This window comes from Cystoisospora suis (assembly GCF_002600585.1).
Source record: "Cystoisospora suis strain Wien I chromosome Unknown contig_418, whole genome shotgun sequence".
Classification (NCBI taxonomy): domain Eukaryota; phylum Apicomplexa; class Conoidasida; order Eucoccidiorida; family Sarcocystidae; genus Cystoisospora; species Cystoisospora suis.
In genome coordinates, this window is record NW_027153219.1 from 51003 (window position 1) to 71989 (window position 20987).

Consider the following 20987-nt stretch of genomic DNA (forward strand, 5'->3'; position numbering starts at 1 on the left):
CTTAGTGCTCGTGGTAGTTTCCCGCACAGCCCTTCCACCCTCGGAGCAGAGCAGCAGCAGCTTTGCAGGCCCGGAACCTCGCGACAAAGCACGGATCGCGCCTTGCAGCTCCTGCGGGGAAGAGGGTAACGCAAAGGAGCTTGCTAAAGAAACTTCAGGCCGGCTCGTTTCTTTTCGCACGACGGACTGACTCCTGTTCGAACTATGCTGGGAAAAACTGGTATAGACCCATCACCGATCTGATTATTTCTGGCGCAGTGTGTTTTGTGGACTGGGTTAGTTGTGTGCTCCGCCACAAAGGAGCAAGCGTGTTACCGTGCTGGTAGTACGGCAATCAATAATTTTCTGGGTCTGATGAAGACACTTCGGGTCGGTAAGGCACGCGGTACAGCAGAGTGGTCACACGTCAGTTGGAGTTCTTACAGTACGGGACCGGTCAAACTACGCCATGACGGCCCCGCATGCTTCATAAAACGCAGGAGTGAACACAGAAAGCAGTAGGTGCCACGCTACACATACACATCTGCTCAGAGTTAGCATCTTTCTTGCATTCGCCCTGTCGTTGCTAGCGAATTTTAGAAGGGGTCTTGTTCTTGGATACGCCGGAACGCTGCACAACCTGTACTAGTGCTGAAGAGAGGCAGCAACAGAACAATCTTCCCCTCACTGGGCCCAACGGAAAGAAGAGGTTCTAGCCTCTGCTGTGTCGTCTTCTCCCTCTGAGAATAAGGGTCACTCGGCACGTAACCACCACGGAAAGTCAGCACAGTGAAACGCCAGCTTACTGTCAGGACGTCGCCCTTGGGGGAGACAGCACGATCACACGTCGAACAACTATCCTGTCGACGGAAGGAGGCGGAGGCGCCCGAGACAACGGAAGTAACTCCGGGGACCCTGGCACGAGATGTTACTAGGTTGACGCATCTGTTTTCGTGTTCGCAGACTGGCTCTGTTGTAGTGCGCCGGGGAGTGTGTACGATCATTCCCAAGACGTGCAGATGATCTAGTAATGAATGACCCCCGCTTCTGTTTCGGGGCTGTTGTCTCTTCCCGGGGCGGGTCACCCACCCGCGGGAGCAACTTCGCACATGCTCAGCGGATTTTACTGGGCGTTTGCACGCTTTCTCAGAAGAGGAGCCCGGAGTGTTAAACGCTTGAGTAGTTTCCTCCGATGCAGCGCAAAGCTCGCCACATTTGTGTCTTGCCAAGTAAGGCGAATCGAACCAGGTGAATGCTCTGGTTGGACTGGTGCATTTTAAGCTAGAGTGGCAGAGTCCTTTATGGAGGGTGACCTTCGAAAGAATAGTTTTCCTCTCCTTCCGCAAGCAAGCAGACTTGCTCTGTCGAGCGTTTGAAGGGGAAGCCGAATTGTACCGTGCTCGTTTGACTGGAGCTTGATTTGTTGACAAAAGTGTCAGGGGTACGGCAGCTGAGTAACGTCAAACAACCTACCAGTTTTCCCACGCTCCCCATCAAATGACTCTCCTCCTTGTTACATGCACGTCTGCTTTCTTGTATGTTTGACTTCGCCTGTTCTCGCCCAACTCTCTTGTCGACTTTTGTTTATATTGTTTCCGCTGCTACGCCGTCCGTCCCTCAATTGTTTTTCTCGTCCACAGGCGTCTCGACCCCCCTTAATTTCCCTGTCTCCCACCCCCCTGTTTCCGTCTCGTCGTGTGCTTGGGCCTAGGGTTCGTAATTCCTGGGAGGTACCGAGTTTCTCTTCTCTCACTTCAGCTGCGTGGCAGATCTTCTCTTGATCTCAGCCCTTTTTGATTTCTTCCTTTCTTTGCTTGCGGAAGCAGCCCCTGCAGTGTGAATTATCTGAACAGGCGGCGGGGATCGAGGTCGAGAGCGTTGACAGCATACGTAGTTTGGGTCTTTTACTTTGTATTTGAATTTAGCTTGTTTTTCTCTTTTCAACTCATTTGCGTCATCCTATGAAGGACGCGGCTTTTGTCTTGCTGAAGGCATGCGAAATGCCAGTATTCCTCTTGCACAGGTCAATCTCTAAAAAAGGAATCACGCTTGCTTTTTTGCCCGTCGTTTCGCAGTATGCTTGAGGACTACTTCACCATAGACAGACATCTCTTCATGACCACACCTCCGAGGTGTCTCGAAACTGTGGAGACACCGTGTAGAAAGCAGGCGACCTGCAAATGAAGCTTATTTCGTTTCCTTCCGTGCGGCATTTCTGCACAAGAAGAGAGAGATAGGGCGTCACAGAGAGGTCGTCTGCCTCCCTCACGGGGTTCCTATAGTGTATAGAACGGGCGATCTCGCTTTTTCCCTCCGTTCTTGGTCGCTTCCGTCCCCTTGTCTTAATCGCGATTCTCCGGCTGGTTGGCATTCCATTTGTTTTAGCATTTTGACCTTTCTTCCGCGAGAGAATCTCACTTGAATTATCATGATAAATTGTCTTTCATTCTTCTTTCCGTCCATCCCTTTTTTGGTGAATACCCTTTTTTCGGGATTCTCTTTTGTCTCTTTCTTATTCTGTTCTTTTCTCATAGTTTTCTCGCCTCCACCGTGTAAGTATCTCACCGCTCGTTCTGCTGCGCCATCCGCCTAGTAGTTGTGTCTCCTCAGATCTTTGCGGAACTGATGACCACCTAGGCGTGACAACAAGCAGGAAAGAGGCCTCCAGCCGTCTTCCTACATCTGTGTCTTTTGAAATTACTAGTGAGCCTTTCGTTCTTCAGTCACCCCCCCGTTTGTTGTTGGCTGCGGGTTCAGTCAGTCCGCTTCAGTTCTCCCGCACCCTTCATTTTTTCCCTTCTCTCATTCCACTATGGCGGACCCGGGTGCAGGCCCGTCTCTTCAGCAGCAGGTGGTGAATGCTGTAGCATCTTCTCAAGAGGGCAGTTATAGTGCCACGGAGTTTCTCTTATCTACAACGTCTTCTCCAGCTTTCGAGGAAATCGTCCAATGGCTTTTAACAGCTCAGCCTCCTTTTCCTCCTCTCTCCATCTCTCAGTCTTCTATCTTTCCTCTCCTCATTCAAGGTGCTTTGGATCCAGCTCAACAGCAGCAGGTATTAGTCGACAGGGCGACACTTCTGACACAGTATGAGCTTCAGAAAGCTGAATTTGCTTCAGCAGCTCAGTTTGTCGGTTTAAGTCTTCTCCTTCAAGGTATTCAAGAAAACTGGGAAAGTAAATGGACAGATGCACAAAAGATGGCTTTGAAACGATCTGTCCTTTCTGTAGTTGTTGGTCCTGCCCTAGCGCAAGCGGCCGATACAGAAGGACTTTATGTTGGTTCAAATGTGAATGAGACCATAGAGTTCTTGAAGAAACAGCTCGCCAGAGAGACAGCGGGAATCAGTTTCAAGACACACGCATCCCGTATGAAATGCGCCCAAGTTCTTAATGCTATCTGTCAGAGAGAATGGCCCCAACGGTGGCCAGGGGTTTTACTTTGTCTCAAAGCTAAGGCCTCAAGTATTTCCATGGCGGAAGGACGACAACAACAGCAAGCCAGACAAGATACATCAGCAATTTCTTCTTCAAAAGGAGAGGGAAACACTGGAATCACGTCTATGTCATCCGAGTCTCAGAATGATGACCAGGCTTTTGCTGCTGCATGCATTCTACTGGGACTGATAAGAGAACTTTCCCAGGAAGCTAAAGAAGAGAATAGAGGACAGCTTCCTTTAAGAAGGAGACTTCAGATTGCTCAAGGTATTGAGGCATCCGTTGGCCTTGTCCTTGAATCTCTTGCGGAGTTCACTGGAGGAGGCGTTTTCAACGCTCATCCTCACGTACGTCATCTCCGAACCCTCAGTGTAGAAGTCATCAGGTAGGCGGGCTCATGAAACTAGAAGGACGTACGTAAAGTCAAGAAAAAAGAAAGGAATTCTTTCCAAAGAGATGCGTGCGAGGGATATTCAACATATAAGGAGAAGAACAGGGGGGCGGGCCATTCAGAATAGATGGAACGGTACTAGTAGGTATAGTAGTGGTATGATGACTGTGTAAATAAGGTAGACAGAAAGTCTCTTAAGGCAGTGACGTAGTTACACAAGGTATCTCCATCGCTTGGGTCGTGAGCGAAAGGATGTGCATCTTCTAGGTTCACACAGTCCCATCTATAACTCTCTTCGTATATGCTTTCACTGGGCTTTCGCGACTTCTATGTACTTGCATCTCGAAGCCTGGTAGTATGGTTGTCCAACGAAGGTTCTTCACTTGAAAGGGCGCGCTTTTTGAGACTCCTCTATATTCTTTCCGTATCTATCTGTTGGCTCAAGTCACTGGTAGCCATCCACATGCGACAGGAGATTTCCTGAGCGCACAGAATGTTGCTGCTCTAAAAGAAAAGTCCTTCTTTAAGCGAGGGATGATACGTCGTGACTCGTGCGTGGGTTTAGACTGAGTGAAAGTAACGAGAGCAGGAGGTTTGGACTTCGACCATCTCTCACAACAGCCTGTTTTCTTGGCCAGTAGATTCATAGCCATTCGCATGCAGGGAAGATGATACATCCTAGTGTACAGCAAACCGACAGAACAGAGTTTTCGTGTCTCCTTGCCTTTGGTATCTATGCGAACATTGTTAGTGTGAAGTACTCCAACGTATGTATATGTTGCAAAAGTCAGAATGCGGGGGAAGTAGCATCAGGTATAGTCTTTCTATCTTCTCTGCATGCGTCGTGATGATGTTCCTTGGGAAAAAGAGACATGTTGACTTTGTTTCTCTCTCACAGATTTGCTTTCTATGTCATCGGTCTGTGTTTCTCCGTGTCGCTGCAGAGAAATGGCTGGAGTTGTCGAGGTCTCTCTACTTCTCCGACAACAGAATATCTTGCTACATTTAGTGAGGGAAGTTAGGGGAGGCGGCTATTTTGACGGGTGTAAGCTTCAAGTTCTACAGACCTTTGATCTCTTGTGCTCTGGTCTAGCGAAGAAGAAAAGTAAAAAGATGGCTATTGACTCTGTCCCTATAGAAGATTTAACAGCCTTCATTCATTGCATTATCTTCCTTGCCGGAGCCTCGATGGCCGATGCTGCTTCAAACCACTTTGAAGTTGATCCTGAGGTAAGGAAAGAAAGACTCCTCTTTCTCTTTCTTCTGCTCGAGCTCAAATGGATGAGTTTCAGCTGCTAGTGCATGTGTTCATCTCTTCACATACTATGTAGATCTGCGGCGTATTCCTTGTCTTAGGCAGGCCTCTCTTCCATTCTTTGCTCATGATGATGTTTCTTTTTTTGGCTTAAGGTGTTCCTTCACTCGTTCAAGGAGGCCAGGGTTGGGGCATATATTCTAATCATACTGCCTGTCTTTGTGTTCTTCGTTGTATATGTATTCATGCTGAGTCAGTATATGTGTACATATGTATGATACGCGAAGGAGCGCGGCTGTCTCTAATACCTATTCTTTTCCTTTTTGCTTACTCCTTCATACATCATGTAGGTATGAGTGATGTCTCTGCATTCGGTGTCGATGAGTTGAACCGATGTGGATCTAGAAGAAGGCTACTTCTGGAGAAGAACTTATACAATGTATGTTTCTGTATGGACATGTATATATACATATGTACATACATAGGTATACCTGATGAAGAGCAACGAGATGTGTGAGTCAAAGTTCTTTGGATCAACACATGGTGATGCTTGAGTGTATGGATATGCTTGGTTGATAGAAGACAGGATGAGGTCTAATAACGAGCGGGGTTTCATTTTCATCATCATAGTCTCTTTTTTGTTCTTTCTTCTTTCTTCTCCGTATACAGGCATTCGAACTTGATCTTTCTGTTGCTGACATTGTTAAGCACTTGTGTGAATCATGCGCTGACCAGGTATGATGTTCTTCTTCAGTGACGGCTGTTTATAGTTCTCTTTCTTTCTCTTGATAGACTAGTGGGTGGTCGCAATTCGGATCTAGCCTTCTCTTTCGACTTGTCTACATACAGTGCACCTGTATGAAAAGATAGCTGGGTAGGCTGATTCAAGATAGATAGATAGACAGACAGATAGATACACCCAAGGTAGAGAGATAGATCAAAGATAGAGATATAACAGCGGAGCGTGTGTCGCATAGTTGGTAGCTTCGTAGTCTTACCTTCTCTCTTCTTCGTCTTGAGAGCATTCTTCATTTGCAACAAGAGCGATATGCATGCAATATATGTATATATATTTGAATGCATATATATATATATGTCTATACGTCTGTATAGCATAGGTAGGCAGAGAAACAATCAGCGAGTCTATAAATACTCAACAAGGTATGGCAGATCCACTCTGAAGAGCGTGCGTTTCTCACACTTGACGCTGAAAAAGGACCGCAAAGAGTAGAGAGTAAGTAAGTTGTTCTAAAGCCTTGGGGAGTCTCCTCTCTATGGAGACAGCTGTCAACTCTCCTTCATGTGAAGGAATACCTACATGCATACATAACTATACATAAATACGTATATACGTACATCTACACACATACCTGTTTGTCTGTTTGTCTTGAGTTCCCAGCTGGTTTTTTGACTGTAGGGAGATCGTTTCTTTGTGTTTCGGTCTCTTCTTTCTTTTCTTCAGCTCTTGAAGCGATTAGATCCGACCACCCTATCCTTATTATGGCATATGGCGATCATTCCCATTCTAGCTCATCCATCGATGAAGATCGCGACATGTGGTGCAGCCGCTTCGACAGCTTTAATTAAGAAATTTGCCTTATGTGTTACTCCATCTGCGCATACAAATCAAGAACGGCTGTTGAAAGCCCAGCAGGAGAATCTTCTCTTACGTCAAGTGACCTCTCCTCAACTTGTTGAAGCTTGTCGACAATCTCAGCATGTAGCTTTGGAACAAATGAGAGAACAGACTTTCCCCGTTTGGTTTGATCTCCGTAGTTATTTATCGCTTCTCTTCATTAGATGTTTAAGGGTTGGTGATCCTGCCTTGCTTTCGGCGTTAGGGATCAAAGGAAGAGAAGACGAGCAAGAAGGAGAAAGACGAAAAGAGAAAGGCGGTGTTAATAATGAGCAAGCGTTGTATACAAAGACAGGATCTTTTGTTGTATCCGCTTCATCATCAGCGTCTTCCTCATTGCTTGGAGGAAATAGCATATCAACATTTCCCAAGCTCTTAGATGATTTCGTCCTTACTTTACTTGCTACCACAGAGTTCCCTGCAGCTGCTGCCAGAGAAGCTGTATCTATGATCGGTCATAATGCAGGAGAAGAGACTGTCATAGGAAGGACAGGAGGAGGGGGAGCTGTCAGTTGTTCTCTACTACAAGCTTTATGTACGGGTATACGCCTCACTCGCTATGCTGAATGCATTCAGAATTGGTATCTACGGGTAAGTCAAAAAGGTTTCTCTTTCACTGGAGATGTAGAAGAGAAAGTACATCGTCTAAGATGTTTCATGTCGTCTCATGTCGAGCCAGAGAGGTAGCTACATACAAAGTATCGGATGTTGACTGCATGTGTCACACAAATCTAGATCTGTGTATACCTGCTGCTGGTTTTTTCTCTTGCAACTCCATTAACGCTTCTTTTCCTTTTCCTTCATCGTCTTTATTTCTTTATCCGTCTATGAATGTTATTCTTTTCACTAAGGTAGGCATTGTTGTTCTTTCTATCGTCTTTCATTGTCTCTTGTCTCCTTGTCTCTCTATATACGTGTAGTGATGGGTGCTTGCTGTCTGTGTTGTATAGGTCGCCGAATTCAGTTTCGCAGAAGATGATTTAGTAGGCACAGATGCTCTTCAAGGATTTGCTCCTCGTTACGCGGGAATAAAATCGTCCTGTCTCATGTCGTTAGGGATCTGTCTTGCTATGTCTCCTTATTCAGCGAGTCGTGTCATCTCTGAGCTTCTTTTTCTTTCTGATCTTTCTCTTACACATCCTCTTTTTGCTAAGAGACATCTGATTCTTCCCGACGTCCTTCTTCTTATGAGTATGAAGGGATTGCCTCTTCTCCCTGAGAAACAGCAGCCTTGGGTATGTCCGGGGAATCTTGTTTTAGATTGTGTTTGTTCCTTCATTGAAGCATGCGTTCAAAGACTCAAGTCTGCTTCTCTTACTTTTGCCGCGGCGATCTCAACCACGACATCTACTTCGTCTGTATCATCAGCTAGTTCTTCTTCATCTTTATCCTCTGCAAGTAAAGGAGGAGGAGCTAGTAGTAGTGGAGAGACAGGAGACCGGGTGAGCAGTAGTATAGAAGACGGAGGAGGAGGAGGAGGGGGCGGTGGTGGCGTTTCCCCTTTAACATCAGCAGCAAAAGCTGTAGAATGGATGTTACCTCAACAGGCTACAATACGAGGAGGAGGAGGAGAAGAAGACGGAGGGGAGATCCGACTCAAGAAATGGGTCTCAGATGCGACGGTTCTCTTCACAGGAATGTTAGATCTAAAGCTACTTGATTTAGAAGCTATTATGACAGGGCGTACAGTACAAGATCAACAGATGGCGATAAATTACCATCGGCTTCTTCTTCAGAGAGGTGCAGGAGAAGGAGGGATAGGAATAGAAGACAATAATGCAAATAACTATCTCGATATGATTTGTCTCTACGATTATCTCCTAGAATGTCGGCGGCTCGAACTTCTTTCGAGTTGTGCTTACTTCTTAAACTATCCTCGTCTCAAAGTTGACGTCATCTTAGATTTACTCTTCCGAAGGTATCATCAAAACGAACCCGTCTATCTGTCCTCTTGTCTGTCTATCCGTCTAGCTCTCTATCAAGCCACGGATTGTCAATCTATCTGTCTATCTATGCATCTATCGTCCTATATATCTATCTTTAGTCTATCTATCTATATCTACCTATTTGTTTCTCTTTTCGAATATTCTTTGGGGCTTTCGCTTCTTTTCCTCTCATCTCTTCTCCTCGTCGTATTGTGTCTTCCACACTGACTCCGTTCCGTTCTTTTCTTAGTTGGATTCTTTCTCTAGCGACCGCACAACCTTCATTCTTCATTTCCTTCACTCAGATACAAGGACGCTTTGTAATACATTTACACAAACACAAGCTCAAGAATAGAGTGAAGTGTGTCGCTGAATGGAATTAAGGAGACAAGGGGAATGACAGCTCTAAGATTTCCATAAAGTCTTTTTGTCCAGAGTGATGAGAAAAGACTTCTTCGTCCACCCTTTGCGAGTTCTTCTCTTCATGCGCGCGGGGGCACCTCCGAGTTCCCCTATCTCGTCTCTTCTTTACTAGAGCTGTCATGTATACATACACATATATATCATCTCCTCTTGTTTCTCACTCTATGTTTGTAGACAAGAGGACTTGATAGTCATTACCTTCGTATCAGCATGAATCCTTATAACGAACTGGGAGATCTCATTTCCTCTTAGTTTCTGTGACTAAAGGGACTAGGTATCTTCTGAGGAGAGGTCTTTGTTTCAACTTCTTTTGTACGTTAGATGTCTTCACATGTCATTCTCCCTTGGTCATCTTGAGAGCCAGTCGGTTGATAAAAGTGAGGAGAGAGAAGAGAGAAGCTTTGTTTTTTCTTCTGTTTTCGAATGGTTTGTTTGTGTCTAGAATTCTAGCAGATGCCGATACGAATACAACTCCAACGAACGCATCATCACATGACGGCTCTGTAGCTGGGATGGGATCTCAGCAAGGATTGTTAGCTTCAGGGACTGGTAGTGGAGGAGTAGCATCCTCCAGTCAGAATAACTTCAATGTTTATCCTCTACCTCCTGAGCAGCAAGTCTATCTCTGCCGTCGCCGAGCTCTCTACACTCTTATATCTCTATGTACGGCATGTCCCGGGGTCTTATCTCAGTATCTTCCTATGATGCTTCAACATGTCCAAGGAAGACTTCAAACACATCAAGCTCAGGTGAAAAAAACAAAGGAAACGAAACCTTCTTCATCTTTCTCTTCATTGTCAGTCTTCATGTAGTTTTACGAGCCCCCTACCAACTCGTGACAGAAGACGAAGAAAAACCTTCTTTTTTAGTCCTTCAGTTCTTCTAAGTCTATGAGCAGCGAGACACGTAGACATTTACCTCTTCCTATCTATCTGTATCTTCCTATCATATAGATTAAAGATAGATAGATAGATATGTGTATGTGCAGCATTTCCAGGCGGAGTCTTCACATGTGTGGATGTGTGGGCGTAGCTTCTTCCATACAGAGGTGCGCCATATGGAGTGTATGTATGTTATGTATGTATGTTTATGTATGTGGTATGAAGATCGAGTTTGTTTCCCCGCGTGTGAAGTATGTGACTGCAAGATATTTAGAGGACGGGTATAGCGTCTCCCTTACAGCGTCCCCAGTCTACGTAGGGATGCATGTATTGTGTCTTTTTTGACAGGGCATGCATCTTCACTCTCGTCGTAGGTCTAGAATTACTTGAAGACATGTTCTGATTCTCAGTGTAGTTCCACCAGCTGTCAGCATACACATTCTTTGATAGAAGGACTCTTTATGAGTATTTCTCGACTGACGAGATTTCATAAGAGACTCAGCAATTAAAGTGTTGTTCTGTGAAGTATCTCACAAGAACATAAGAATGATTTGAGGCTTGCTTGGTCATTTCACCGTCAGATGTTTTTCATGCCGGTGACTGTCTGTTGACTTCCCCCCTTCCTCTTTTCTTTTATTGACGAGTAGACCAAGAGGACTCTGACCTCCACTCAGTCAATGCTTAACGGCAGGGACTTTCGATCTTTGAGTATGCGCAAGACGGAGATGTGTTAGGCGGTTTTTGTGGCTTGTCCCTGCTGCTTTCGATTGATTCTTCTTGAGGATGGTATCTTCGACGTTATGCCCTTGCGTCAATCAGTATAGCAGAGCGATTTGAGAGAAACAAAGGCATACAACCCATAGCTAAGATCATAGATTGACCGGCAAATGCCGTCCGGGTACCGTATGTAGACCGAGACTGTAATGAGGTCTCAAGGGAAGTTCTTTCTTTCTCCTTTTTCTCTCTTGGCAGAACATGTCGTGCCATTGCCATCTGATCGAGAGGGCATCAGGTGCTTTGGTCGCCATACTTGTATGAGGCCTTTATGATTCTCTGTGTTCTTGCGGTGAGGACGACTTGACAAAAATGTTTAGTGTTTCCCTGTGTGACGTTTACTTATCTAATGTGTGCTTTGTCTTCAGCTTCAAGCAACGGAAAGAAGTCTGTTAGTCGAGTCTTTAATCTCTCTCATAGCTACATGCCAGATGTATACAGCTCAGCAAGAGCATACAGTGCCTTTAGTTCGCCCATATGTTCATGAGCTTCTTCTTCTTGTCAGTCAAAAACTGCGGGGAGGAGGCGGAGAAGACATCTTAGCTTGCTGTAGTAATCTTCTTCTCTTTCTTTTCGGAGACCGGCGAGATCCGTCGAAGGCGGCTTCGGTTACTTCTGAAGAGGAAGATCAACTAACTACACAAAGGTAGTAATCTTCTTCAATTGCAGTGGTGTTATGCTGTTTCCTTTTAATTCTCTTTCCCTTCTGTACAGAGAGATTTCTCTTTTATCACTCTACAATCTCCCGTGCCGTAGAAGCGTATACCTAGCTTGAAGTACTGACATAGGTGTAGGCATATAGAGATACAAAAGTGTATGATGGGACTTTACCCTCCACGCCTACACTTCATATGTAGGTAAGTCACATCCACACTCGTGTAGCTTATCTAAGTACGTATAGGGTTTACATTGTATATATCGTACACACTATACGTAGGGAGAGAGGTAATCAAGTGAGTAAGAATCAAGATGGAAGGGTATCCGTATATATATATATATATGTGTACGACGACGTCTTTCAATGATCCGTTGTTTTCTTTCGTTGGTCTCGGAGAGACGGCTCTGGTGTCTGTTTATTTACTTCTTACTAGTTCGCATTCTCGGCTATTTTCCTCTAATATGCATACATACTTCTTTATAGCCGGAGCTGTAGAGCTTAAACAGATGAGGACGCCGTTGAGAAACATCTGGTTGTTCTTCGATGTTTTTCTTTGATTTGTTGGCGTTGCTAGGCAGCGCAATAGATGTGAGTAGTATAACACGGGGGTGCCTGCGAAGTCTATTTGAGTCCCACTAGGGAGGACCAACTGGTGTAGTCTCCCTGAAGTCTGCTCCGTCAGCACGGTAGAAATTAGATTCATCTTCTCCTTCGAGTAGGCATAGGAGAGAAGCAGACACGGCCAAATCGGTGTAAGACATCCCGAAGTTCAAGGGAACCTCGATACATAAATACCGCACTTTCCTTTGATGCCTCGTATGATAGCTCTTTGTCTATATATATGTATTTAGGTGTACATACTACTCTATTCTCCGGAGAGAGATTCTGTTCCGTCCCTAACTTGGGTATTTTTTTGGACGATGCAATTGGGCTTCATTCCCCGTCTTTCGATTGTCTTCTTTTTTTCGTTAGGAGATCTCTTGCACGTGTTCTCTCTGCCTTGGAGAGTTGTATCAAGCGGGCAACTATTCCGACAGACCCAGCAGCCCTACGATCAGGAGGGTATTTAGTGGACACTCCTCTTGGGTTGTCTTCGTCGTCATCCTCGGCGTCCCTGCAAAGTAGTCAGGGGGTAATGATCGGGAAGCAAGACTCTTTATTAGAGAAGAATCCGAAGTTCTTTGGTGAAGCTCTTGCAGAGCTTCTTCAGTTTTCGGTGGGAGGAGCGGGGCACGGTGTATGTACTTCTTCTGCTTTCATTTTACCAAAACGTCATCCTTTAGCAGCTCTTATGCAAGAACTCCTTCCTGTTCTCTTCGAACTAACAGGAATGTATGTACAACTCTCAAGTCCGGAAGTAAGGTGTCTATACTTTCCCGGGTAGATCGGTTCAGTGGAACTTGATTCAAGTATATGGAATAAGACTATTAGGGGTAGATACTCGTCGTACATACATACGTTTCGGTTGGAGCGATTCTGAATGAAATACCTACGGGTGCGAGAAGGCATTTCGACCTAGTGTTATCTCGGGTTTAATTTTACTTCTTAGCTGAATGTGGTTATTCTTGGAGTATGTTTTTCTTTGCCTTCATCTTTCTTGAAGATTCTCCTTCTTGGTAGAGACCTTGTGAGGAGCAGTCATAAACAGCGCAGGAGTCCTAGTGTATATTGTATCCCTCTTGGTGTTTAGTCGCTTTTCCTAAGCCTTCGTCAGGTGGTCTCGTTGCTGTTACTATAGTCCCTCTTTCTGAAAGTTCTCTTCATTGATGGGTCTCTCTCACTCCGCATCGGCCTTACTTATCTCCTCCCGTATCGTGCATCTGTCCGACTGAGACAGAGAGCGGTGTGCATGTCTTCTGGGGTGTGTGAAGCGCCCTTGTTGTCTATCATACAAAGGATCAGACAACAGACAACACACGCTGTTACATCATCGTCACCATTATCATTCCCTGTTGGGAGAGAGGGATTTCCCTTTTTTCTCTCTTCTGGGGTTTAAGCCTGCCTTGTTTCTCATCTCTTTGCAAGCAACGAGCGTCCAATTTCTTGAATTGGCCTTCCCCCGGTAAGTATCATCAAGGACATATGGCGGTTCTCGTCCACATTGGCTTTTCTTTCTCTCTTCTTTCTTCCCTTCGTACTTTCTCTCTCAGATTGTAAACCAGTGGCCGGCTTATGCGCCTTTTCTAATGATGGGAGAAGAAGAATTTCTTTCTGTTCACGGTCGACATACTCCGCTCTCTTTCACTCCATCTGCTTTACTTGAGTCCGTTGCCTTCACCTTTCCTGCTCCTACCGCGCCGTCTCTATCTTCGAGCGTCGGTGCTCTTCCCACCAACGCGGCGTCGGAATCGAGTCTGGGGACAAGTGCATGTGATCATTCCAGTACGACAGGGGGAGGAGCCTGTAATACTACGGCTACAGTGATGGGTAATATGGCGACTCCATCTGATTTAAGTCCAGCAGCACAAGCATATGCTAAAAGCCCTACCCGTCTTGTACGACGTCATGTGTATCATCTACGATGTTTTCTATTCCGATTAGTTGGATCTTGTTCACCGGTTTCAGACGGTTTTTATCTCCTACCGAAACTTGATGTCTACCTTCAGAAAGTCTGCTTTCAGCCTATTGCTTACTTACCTCTTCATCAGATTGAACAACAGCTTCGGCACTTATGGCTTCCTATCCTTGACCCTGTCAATCTCCCTCCTCAACCACCATATCCTTCTCTACAGGTGAGAAGGAAGGTCTAAGGGTTGACGCTCCGTGTGCGAAGACACATGCAGTTTGCTTCATCTGTTTTATTCAGAGGTCTCTGGACTGGAGACTTTTCCATAGTTCGTTTCTTCGAGGCGCTTTGACTGTGGGGTGTGATACATCCGCCCACACGTATGCATCGTAGCAAATCATGACGCACATGTGTAGATATAGATTCAGTACCTCTCTATAGTTGTATCTTTGTTTGTGGTATTCGAAATGAGAGGAGGACGGGGGAGGAGATCGAACGCTGGTGGGTAATAGCAGCATGCTGCTGTCAAGACACTGCAGGTGGATTTCGCCTGAGAATGAGACGCATAGGTCAAGAGCATGGTAAACTTCCAGGAGACTCTTTTTGACTGTGTTCTTGTATTTGAAAGGTGAGGTGAGCCTGTCATTCGCACGAAGTTGGTCACCAAGCCTTGATGAGCCTCAGTAGGCATAGACGGCCATGGACGACTGTGGACCTGGGAGCGTCCCACGTTCTTTTTTTCTTTCATGGGCCTCCTCCGATGTTTTGCAGCTGATTCAGTACTTCTTACGCGAAGGGGTGGATCAAATTGTTCAGCGGTTAAATCGTGACTGGGAAGAAATCACCCGATGTAAGGTTGCCTTGGAGTCTGGAACGGGAGGAGGATCTTCTGCAAGTCGGGATGAAGAACGGAGATTAAATATATATACTCTACATGTGTATGCGGCAGATGCTCTTGCCGATACTCTCCTGAACGTAGCGAAGACGATCCTTCATCTCACTCGCGCTCAGCATGGAGGAAGTTCAACGACAGCTTCCTCCTCCGTCACTGCGGCTGCTTCCGCTTCTAGTCGAACCAGCGGTGGTGCAGTGCCTAACAGCAGCGGCATTGACGATGATGATATCGGAGGTAAAGGGGGAGGCGGAGGAGGGACAGGAGACGATGAAGATGCAGGAGGAGGGAGAAGGAAGACTGATGAGGAGGCTGCAGCAGCAGCACATTTGAATGAAATGCGCAAGGGTATCTACACCTCGACCGCGACCCTTCTCACCATTATTGGGGCTGTTTTGGAAGCACAGAGATGGCCGAACCCTAATACAATCATGGAAGCGCATGTAAGAAAGAATCTCTTATACAAGACGTCGCGGTATCCAGTTAAGTATTTTTCCTCCTCCCTTATCGATCTGACTTGTATGCACCCCATCCACGGTTCAACGAGGCATGCATGAGGGAGGAAAACACAGAAAGAGCGGAGATACTCGTAAGGTTGTTTGTCTCTCTCGGTCACTGAGATGCAAAGAAAGGATCAAGACCACACGGCGAGACTCACATGGAGGAGTGAGAATGAGCTTCGTCTACTTCGTGTCACGATGTTTAAGGAGATTTATCTTCTTTCCATCATTTGTTACCGAGTCCCTTCTTTTTTGTCTAGCTCACAGTTCAGCCATCTTGACGCAATGACTGAGGGACTGACAACGGCGTAGCTGTCATGAAAGGGGAGCGCCCGGCGCTAGAGTCTCGGAGGAAATAGATGAGAGATCCAGATAAAGAACGGCTTCACTATGTACGGATGGAGTCTTGTCTGCTGCCAAAATGTTCGTTGCCATCGATGAGAGCGCGCCAGTTCTCTTCGTCTTTTCAACGAAAGTACAACTGGGAGAGAAGAAGAAATAGGTTTCTTTGTTGCTGGATTGGTGAGGGTAGCTCTAGAAGAAGAGACCTCATCATTTCTTATGCTTTCAGTGCTTGCTTTTTCTCGCATCTCTTTTCTCAGAATGTCTTACGAACATACGTCAAAGCAGCGACGAAGCTTTTCTCACCTATACCTGCCTGCACTGCGGAGATCTGCGCTGTTATTCTTCGTGGGGTTCTTAGAAGCTTTTTCGAGAAGAGGTAGGGAGATTCACTTTCTCTCCTTGCTATACAAGACCAACATACGACGGCATAGATTTTTCTCTTTGTGATGTGTATAGCAGCTGTACATATATATTTATATGAAGTTTTCTCGTATACATATGTATATACGACGTCCTGTAATTCATTTGTTGGTACGTACGCTACTTTTCATGGGTCTCATTGAAGCTCTTCACTCGATGAGACATAGGAGGCGTCGTAGAAGGTACACCGGATGTTCATCGAACTGTGTTGGTGACGGCATCAAGTGTATCGTGAGTCTAGTCCACGGAAAGCTAGTTACCAGAACGATGACTACATGGATGGGTGCTGAACGCACATTAACTTAGTCAGTGGAGACAATCATTGTTCACAACCTGATGCGAGAGACGACAAGACATGGCGGCGTGCGCATGTAAAGAACCGTCTCAGTTTGCCAATAGAAGTGTCATCGCTCTTTCATGGAAGATTCCTAAGTCTTTTTCTGTCAGCCGGATATACACGACTCATCACGTGTGCTGTCTACACTGTCTGAGCTTGATTGTGAGTGCGCTGCCCATACTCTGTTTCTCTTCTTCTGGCCTTCTCCTTTTACATTTCATTCAGCTCTTCCCGTTCATACCGGGATAGTTCTTAAGAAAGCCCGTTTCTCCTCTCCCCTCTCTGTCAGCGTGTTATGATCTTTTTCTAGCTTCTTCCAGGCCGACATAGCAAATTGCATGTATTCATGAGACTGGTTGGTTGACTCGGGAGAAAATCGCGTTCATCCCGTTCACGAAGGTGTCATGCTTTTTTCTTCGGAAGAATCTTCTCTTGCTCTCCTGTTTCTTTTGTCGCTTGCATGTTTTTCCTTCGTTCGTCTTTGTACGGCTACATATACTAGAAGGTCGATGTTGGCTTTGATCCGGAATGGTCTGTGTCGAAAGTCTTTTCTTGTCTTTTCTACATAAATATTCGCTTTTGTCAGTCGACGTCTGAGTGCCCTTTTCCCCTCCTCGCCTACTATGTTTTCTACGGTGTTTCGCCGTGATGGCTAGATCTGACTGAGAGATCTTCTTCTTAGAGAGAGAGAGTGCATATTATATATGAATGCGTAGTCCTTTCGCGACAAGCAGAACGAAAAAGAAGTATCAGTTTTCCCGAATGCTTCAGAGTTGAAAGCATACCTGTAGACTGTGGTTCTGTGAAGTCTTGTTTAGGGAAGTAGTTCTGATGGTGTGCGACTGAATTGTTTACTGTGAAATATCTCAGATCCTTTGATCCCCTCGCTTTTGGGTGTACGAAGCCATCAGGAGCAGTAGGAGAGGGAGGACTCCCAAGCAGTTTTCAGAGAAGAGACACTGGACAAAGTGAACAGCAACAGCTGACAGGATGTACCCGTATGCAAGAATTCTTGAGTGTAGCTGTAGACAGTACCAAGAAGACATATGTTTCTACCTATACGACGACGGCGTATCAAGTCCTCAAGGCCATGTGCAGGTAACTTGTTTCTCTCGTGCTAATGTTTCTTCTGCTACTACTACTACTACTGCTACGATGCGGAGTTCATAGGATCGTAGAATGACTAAGAAAGAAAAGCCGTTAGAGAAGAGGCACCTTTTTTATGCTTTTTTTCTGACGCCTTTTCCTTCTTTAACTGACTGTTGTGACTGGTTCACTTTCTCTAGAAAACATCCTCTTCTGAAATTGTCGGGGATGGTGATTTGTATGATGAAAGCCGGGGTCGAAGGGAAAGTGCCGTCCCCTTATTGTTTGTACCTTGGTGCACCCATGTGTTGTAAGCTTGCAGTGTATCTACATATATACCTCTCACCTTCGTGAATGCGGATTTCAGAGACTTCAACGGTATGTACACATATTTCAGTGACTGTAGAGGCTGTCTGTTACAACATCCAAGGCGGTGTCATTCCTACGAAGTTGTCTTTCCTTTCGAACGTAGATGTACGTAGCGTGTTCTGATGAAGCAAGCCTCTCTAGGAATTCAGGATTCACAGGGCACCCGCGTGTGCCTAAATACATTAGTCGATAGCAGAACAAGCAAGGCACTTCGAAAATTCATAGGGGATAGACGGATGGAGTGAGAACTGAGGAAATGAATGAGAGGGTCTGCTCTCTGGCGTTCTGCAAGACCCGCCCCGTAAAGAGAGTTCAAGTGATTAGAGGGTGTGTTGAAAGTTCTCAATTTTTCCTTTGTTTTGTTTTCCAGGTTCAGATTGTTTCTGTTTGAGCAGTCGTCTTCAACTGGTGATCGTGACTTTTGCCGGGGAAAAGGCATCTTTTCTTAGCATGTTTCTTGTCTGTATCTCTTTAACTTCTCTAGTGTCATCCTTTAATCTTGCCGGGCGTGTTGGCGGTAGTTATGGCAGCATAGTGATGGAGGTCGAAAAGGGAATCTTGCAGCGGTGAAACGAGCATCGTTTACGTACCTTTTCTTCTTTCGAAATGTTTCGGTTTTGTTACAATGGCAGAATTCTCGGAGATAAAGTTGCTTCTGCGGATGGCGGTCGGGGCAAGCTACAGCCCTCCTCGCTTCTGCAGTGTTCGTACACCTTTGCTGCCTTCAACTTCTTCCGAAGCACTGAGGTGAGAGAACATCACAGTGCTCGAAAGTGGAACTCCGTTCACATCTCCTGCGCATGCAGTGTTTCTTTTCAAGTGAGTAGCTGAGTACCCGGATTTCCAACACGTCACTACGAAGTGACTTTTACCTACGCGAAGGAGATCAAGCTCCCTTCTCCGAGCTGTGGCCTTGTCTAAGGATGGGAGGACGGGTTTTTGACGCTTGTCGTCTGTGTAGTGAGTGGAAAAGCCGTGTTGTCTCCTTGTCTGTTTTTCACAAGCAATACTATTCAAAGGCTCGCACGTCACACTGGAATGGTTTGCTTATCAGCTTGGTGTACATATCGATGTCACAGGGGGCTTGGAATGGTGTCTCTTCGTGTGCGTAAGTCTCGAAGGGTACACCCGTGTGTTTTATACATCGTGCCGCCTGTCAAACCTAAGGGGCGATCAGCAGCGAGTCTTCATACGGTACTCGGTATTACGTACACAGCACTCGGCACTGGTTGTAACCAAGAGAAGAAGCAGACATACGGGCGCCGATCCGGTAACTGTTAGAGAATCAGTTTTTTGGACTCAAGAAGCGCGACTTCCGAGTATGCTTCGTCGTTCCGTTTTCTTTCACAGGTTCCGGTACGACTAAACGACGAGGAGTTCGAGCAATTTGTATCGTCGATCATGCTGAAAGACAGCAAGGAAGGCAAAGCCTTTGTTATGGTTTTCTTTCAGCGAAACTGGGAAGTCTTGCAGAGGGTAAGTGCGAGTAGTCCAAAGTCTGCTAAATTCCGACAACGCATATAATGGATCTAACCAGCATATAAAGTTTAGGGTGGTCGAGTGTTTGTCTCGCGGGGAACAGGAGGTTGGGATCTGTCCAGTGCCTTACACGCGCAGTTCATGGCCTGAAGCGGGGTTGGTCCTGCGCGTTTTGCTACGTTGCTGTGTTGTATCACTGGGTGACTTGCGTTGGTGGTTTATATCCAATGCGTTCACTGTAGGCCGATGGGAGAACTCCTGCTGTCCAGTTCAAAATCGCTGATCTTCCTCCTGAGCAGCAGGCGTCCCTGACCAAGCTACAGTCGAGCGCCACTTGCGACCTCGGGAACACATTTCTTTCTTCATTTTTCTAGGAGCTGAAACAGGCCTTCGAGGTGATTTGGGAGTACGCGGATTTCTTCTTCTGATACGGGGGAGATGACACACCACATCAGGATGCTATCTCGGAGTTTGTCCAGTGTATTGATCTGTCAATTTTTCCATGCGGTATTCGAGTCTGCATTTTCGTCATGGCCACCCATCTGGGTAGAGGCGCGCAGCCAGAGAGCAGGCATGTCTCCCCAGCATAGACATTTTCAGGTTGTGTTGTTTCAGTTTGTGATGTGCGGCAGACCGCACTAGCGTCTGAGCCCTTGTCATCTGTATGGGCGATTACGTATGAAATGCCGTTGCGGTCGTGTGCGGTGCGGGGGTCTTGGTACAGGCCTAGGTTATTGTGATGGAACTGCACACATCCGCCGCCTATGTTGTCGCCAGCTGGCGGACAGCGAGCACCTGTGGCAGCAGAAGAAGAGTGACCGGCAGGAATGAGCGCTGTCAGGAGACGTAGGGTTCGGGGCCTTGTGAACTCGCAGCCTGACAGCAGCACAGTAGCAACCCCAGCAAGGCTACCACTTCATTCTCAAAGAGCATATACTAACGGTCAAGGGCCGCAGTCCAGCTCCGGGCGCCCGCGACTCAGGCCGATGCCGTCGCTAGCGTCTATCACGTAACAAGAGTGCTTCGTTCACTCCGGGTTCCCAGACGGCGAGAGAGTGGTTACGCGTCTGGGCGCAGTCTACGACAGGGGAAGGGGAATACTGGAGTATCTTTCTAGTAATAGTTCAAGTGTGTCTGTGGTGGAACTCGGCATCCGCTGTTTGGAAGGGTAGTGGTACGCCAGACGCTGTAGAGATTGTGACGGTTCAGCCGCTGCGTTGCACGGTTCTAGTTCATGAACTGCTCGTGTTTGTCGGCTAGCTATAGTCGGTTACTAGGCGCGCAGTCTTGCGAATCAAATCTCCTGTCGGCTGCCTCAAATCTCAAACGAAGCGTTTGCCGGTTTCGGAACGAAAGCTAGAAGCCTTGAAAGCTAGAAGGCGAATACTGACTAGTGAGGGAAGTCATTCGTATCGGTTGCCTGCGAAAGTCAGAAGTCCGAGCAGAAGCAACATCCAGGCACACTGTGCCAAACGCGGACACAGTCTGGATTGGGCCCCAGGAGTTCATGTCAGAGCTCCAAGCTAAGGAAACGCCTTGACCGCTTGGTAAGACAGAAATGCTGTTAGCAGGTCATATCAGTCGACTATAACCAGAGGGCTTCCAAGGCGCGTAACACGCTGCAGGTGCCACGAGTGTGGACGCCCTGGCACTTCTGCACGAAAAAAATGACCGTAGAGGGAGTACAATGAACG

The 20987-nt window shown here is 46.4% G+C and overlaps 1 protein-coding gene across 1 annotated transcript; it reads left to right on the forward strand.

Moving 5' to 3' along the window:
* Positions 1–1187: 1187 nt before the first annotated feature.
* Positions 1188–20685, forward strand: CSUI_001037 (exportin 1-like protein). The gene is made up of 15 exons (XM_068061243.1): positions 1188–3801; positions 4752–5037; positions 5732–5797; positions 6525–7289; positions 7649–8616; positions 9489–9795; positions 11070–11347; positions 12332–12716; positions 13510–14091; positions 14637–15200; positions 15860–15978; positions 17230–17457; positions 18447–18561; positions 19165–19290; positions 19536–20685. The coding sequence occupies exons 1-15, from the start codon at positions 2792–2794 to the stop codon at positions 19665–19667; spliced, it is 5931 nt and encodes a 1976-aa protein (XP_067926782.1). The 5' UTR covers positions 1188–2791; the 3' UTR covers positions 19668–20685.
* The last annotated feature ends 302 nt before the right edge of the window (positions 20686–20987 follow it).

Bases quoted from the DNA above. Each gene is read 5' to 3' on its own strand.
- CSUI_001037 (XM_068061243.1), top strand. From the start codon at position 2,792: ATGGCGGACCCGGGTGCAGGCCCGTCTCTTCAGCAGCAGGTGGTGAAT. The intron at 7,290-7,648 runs GTAAGTCAAAAA...TGTGTTGTATAG, and splicing joins TTCAGAATTGGTATCTACGG to GTCGCCGAATTCAGTTTCGC. The intron at 19,291-19,535 runs GTAAGTGCGAGT...CGTTCACTGTAG, and splicing joins ACTGGGAAGTCTTGCAGAGG to GCCGATGGGAGAACTCCTGC.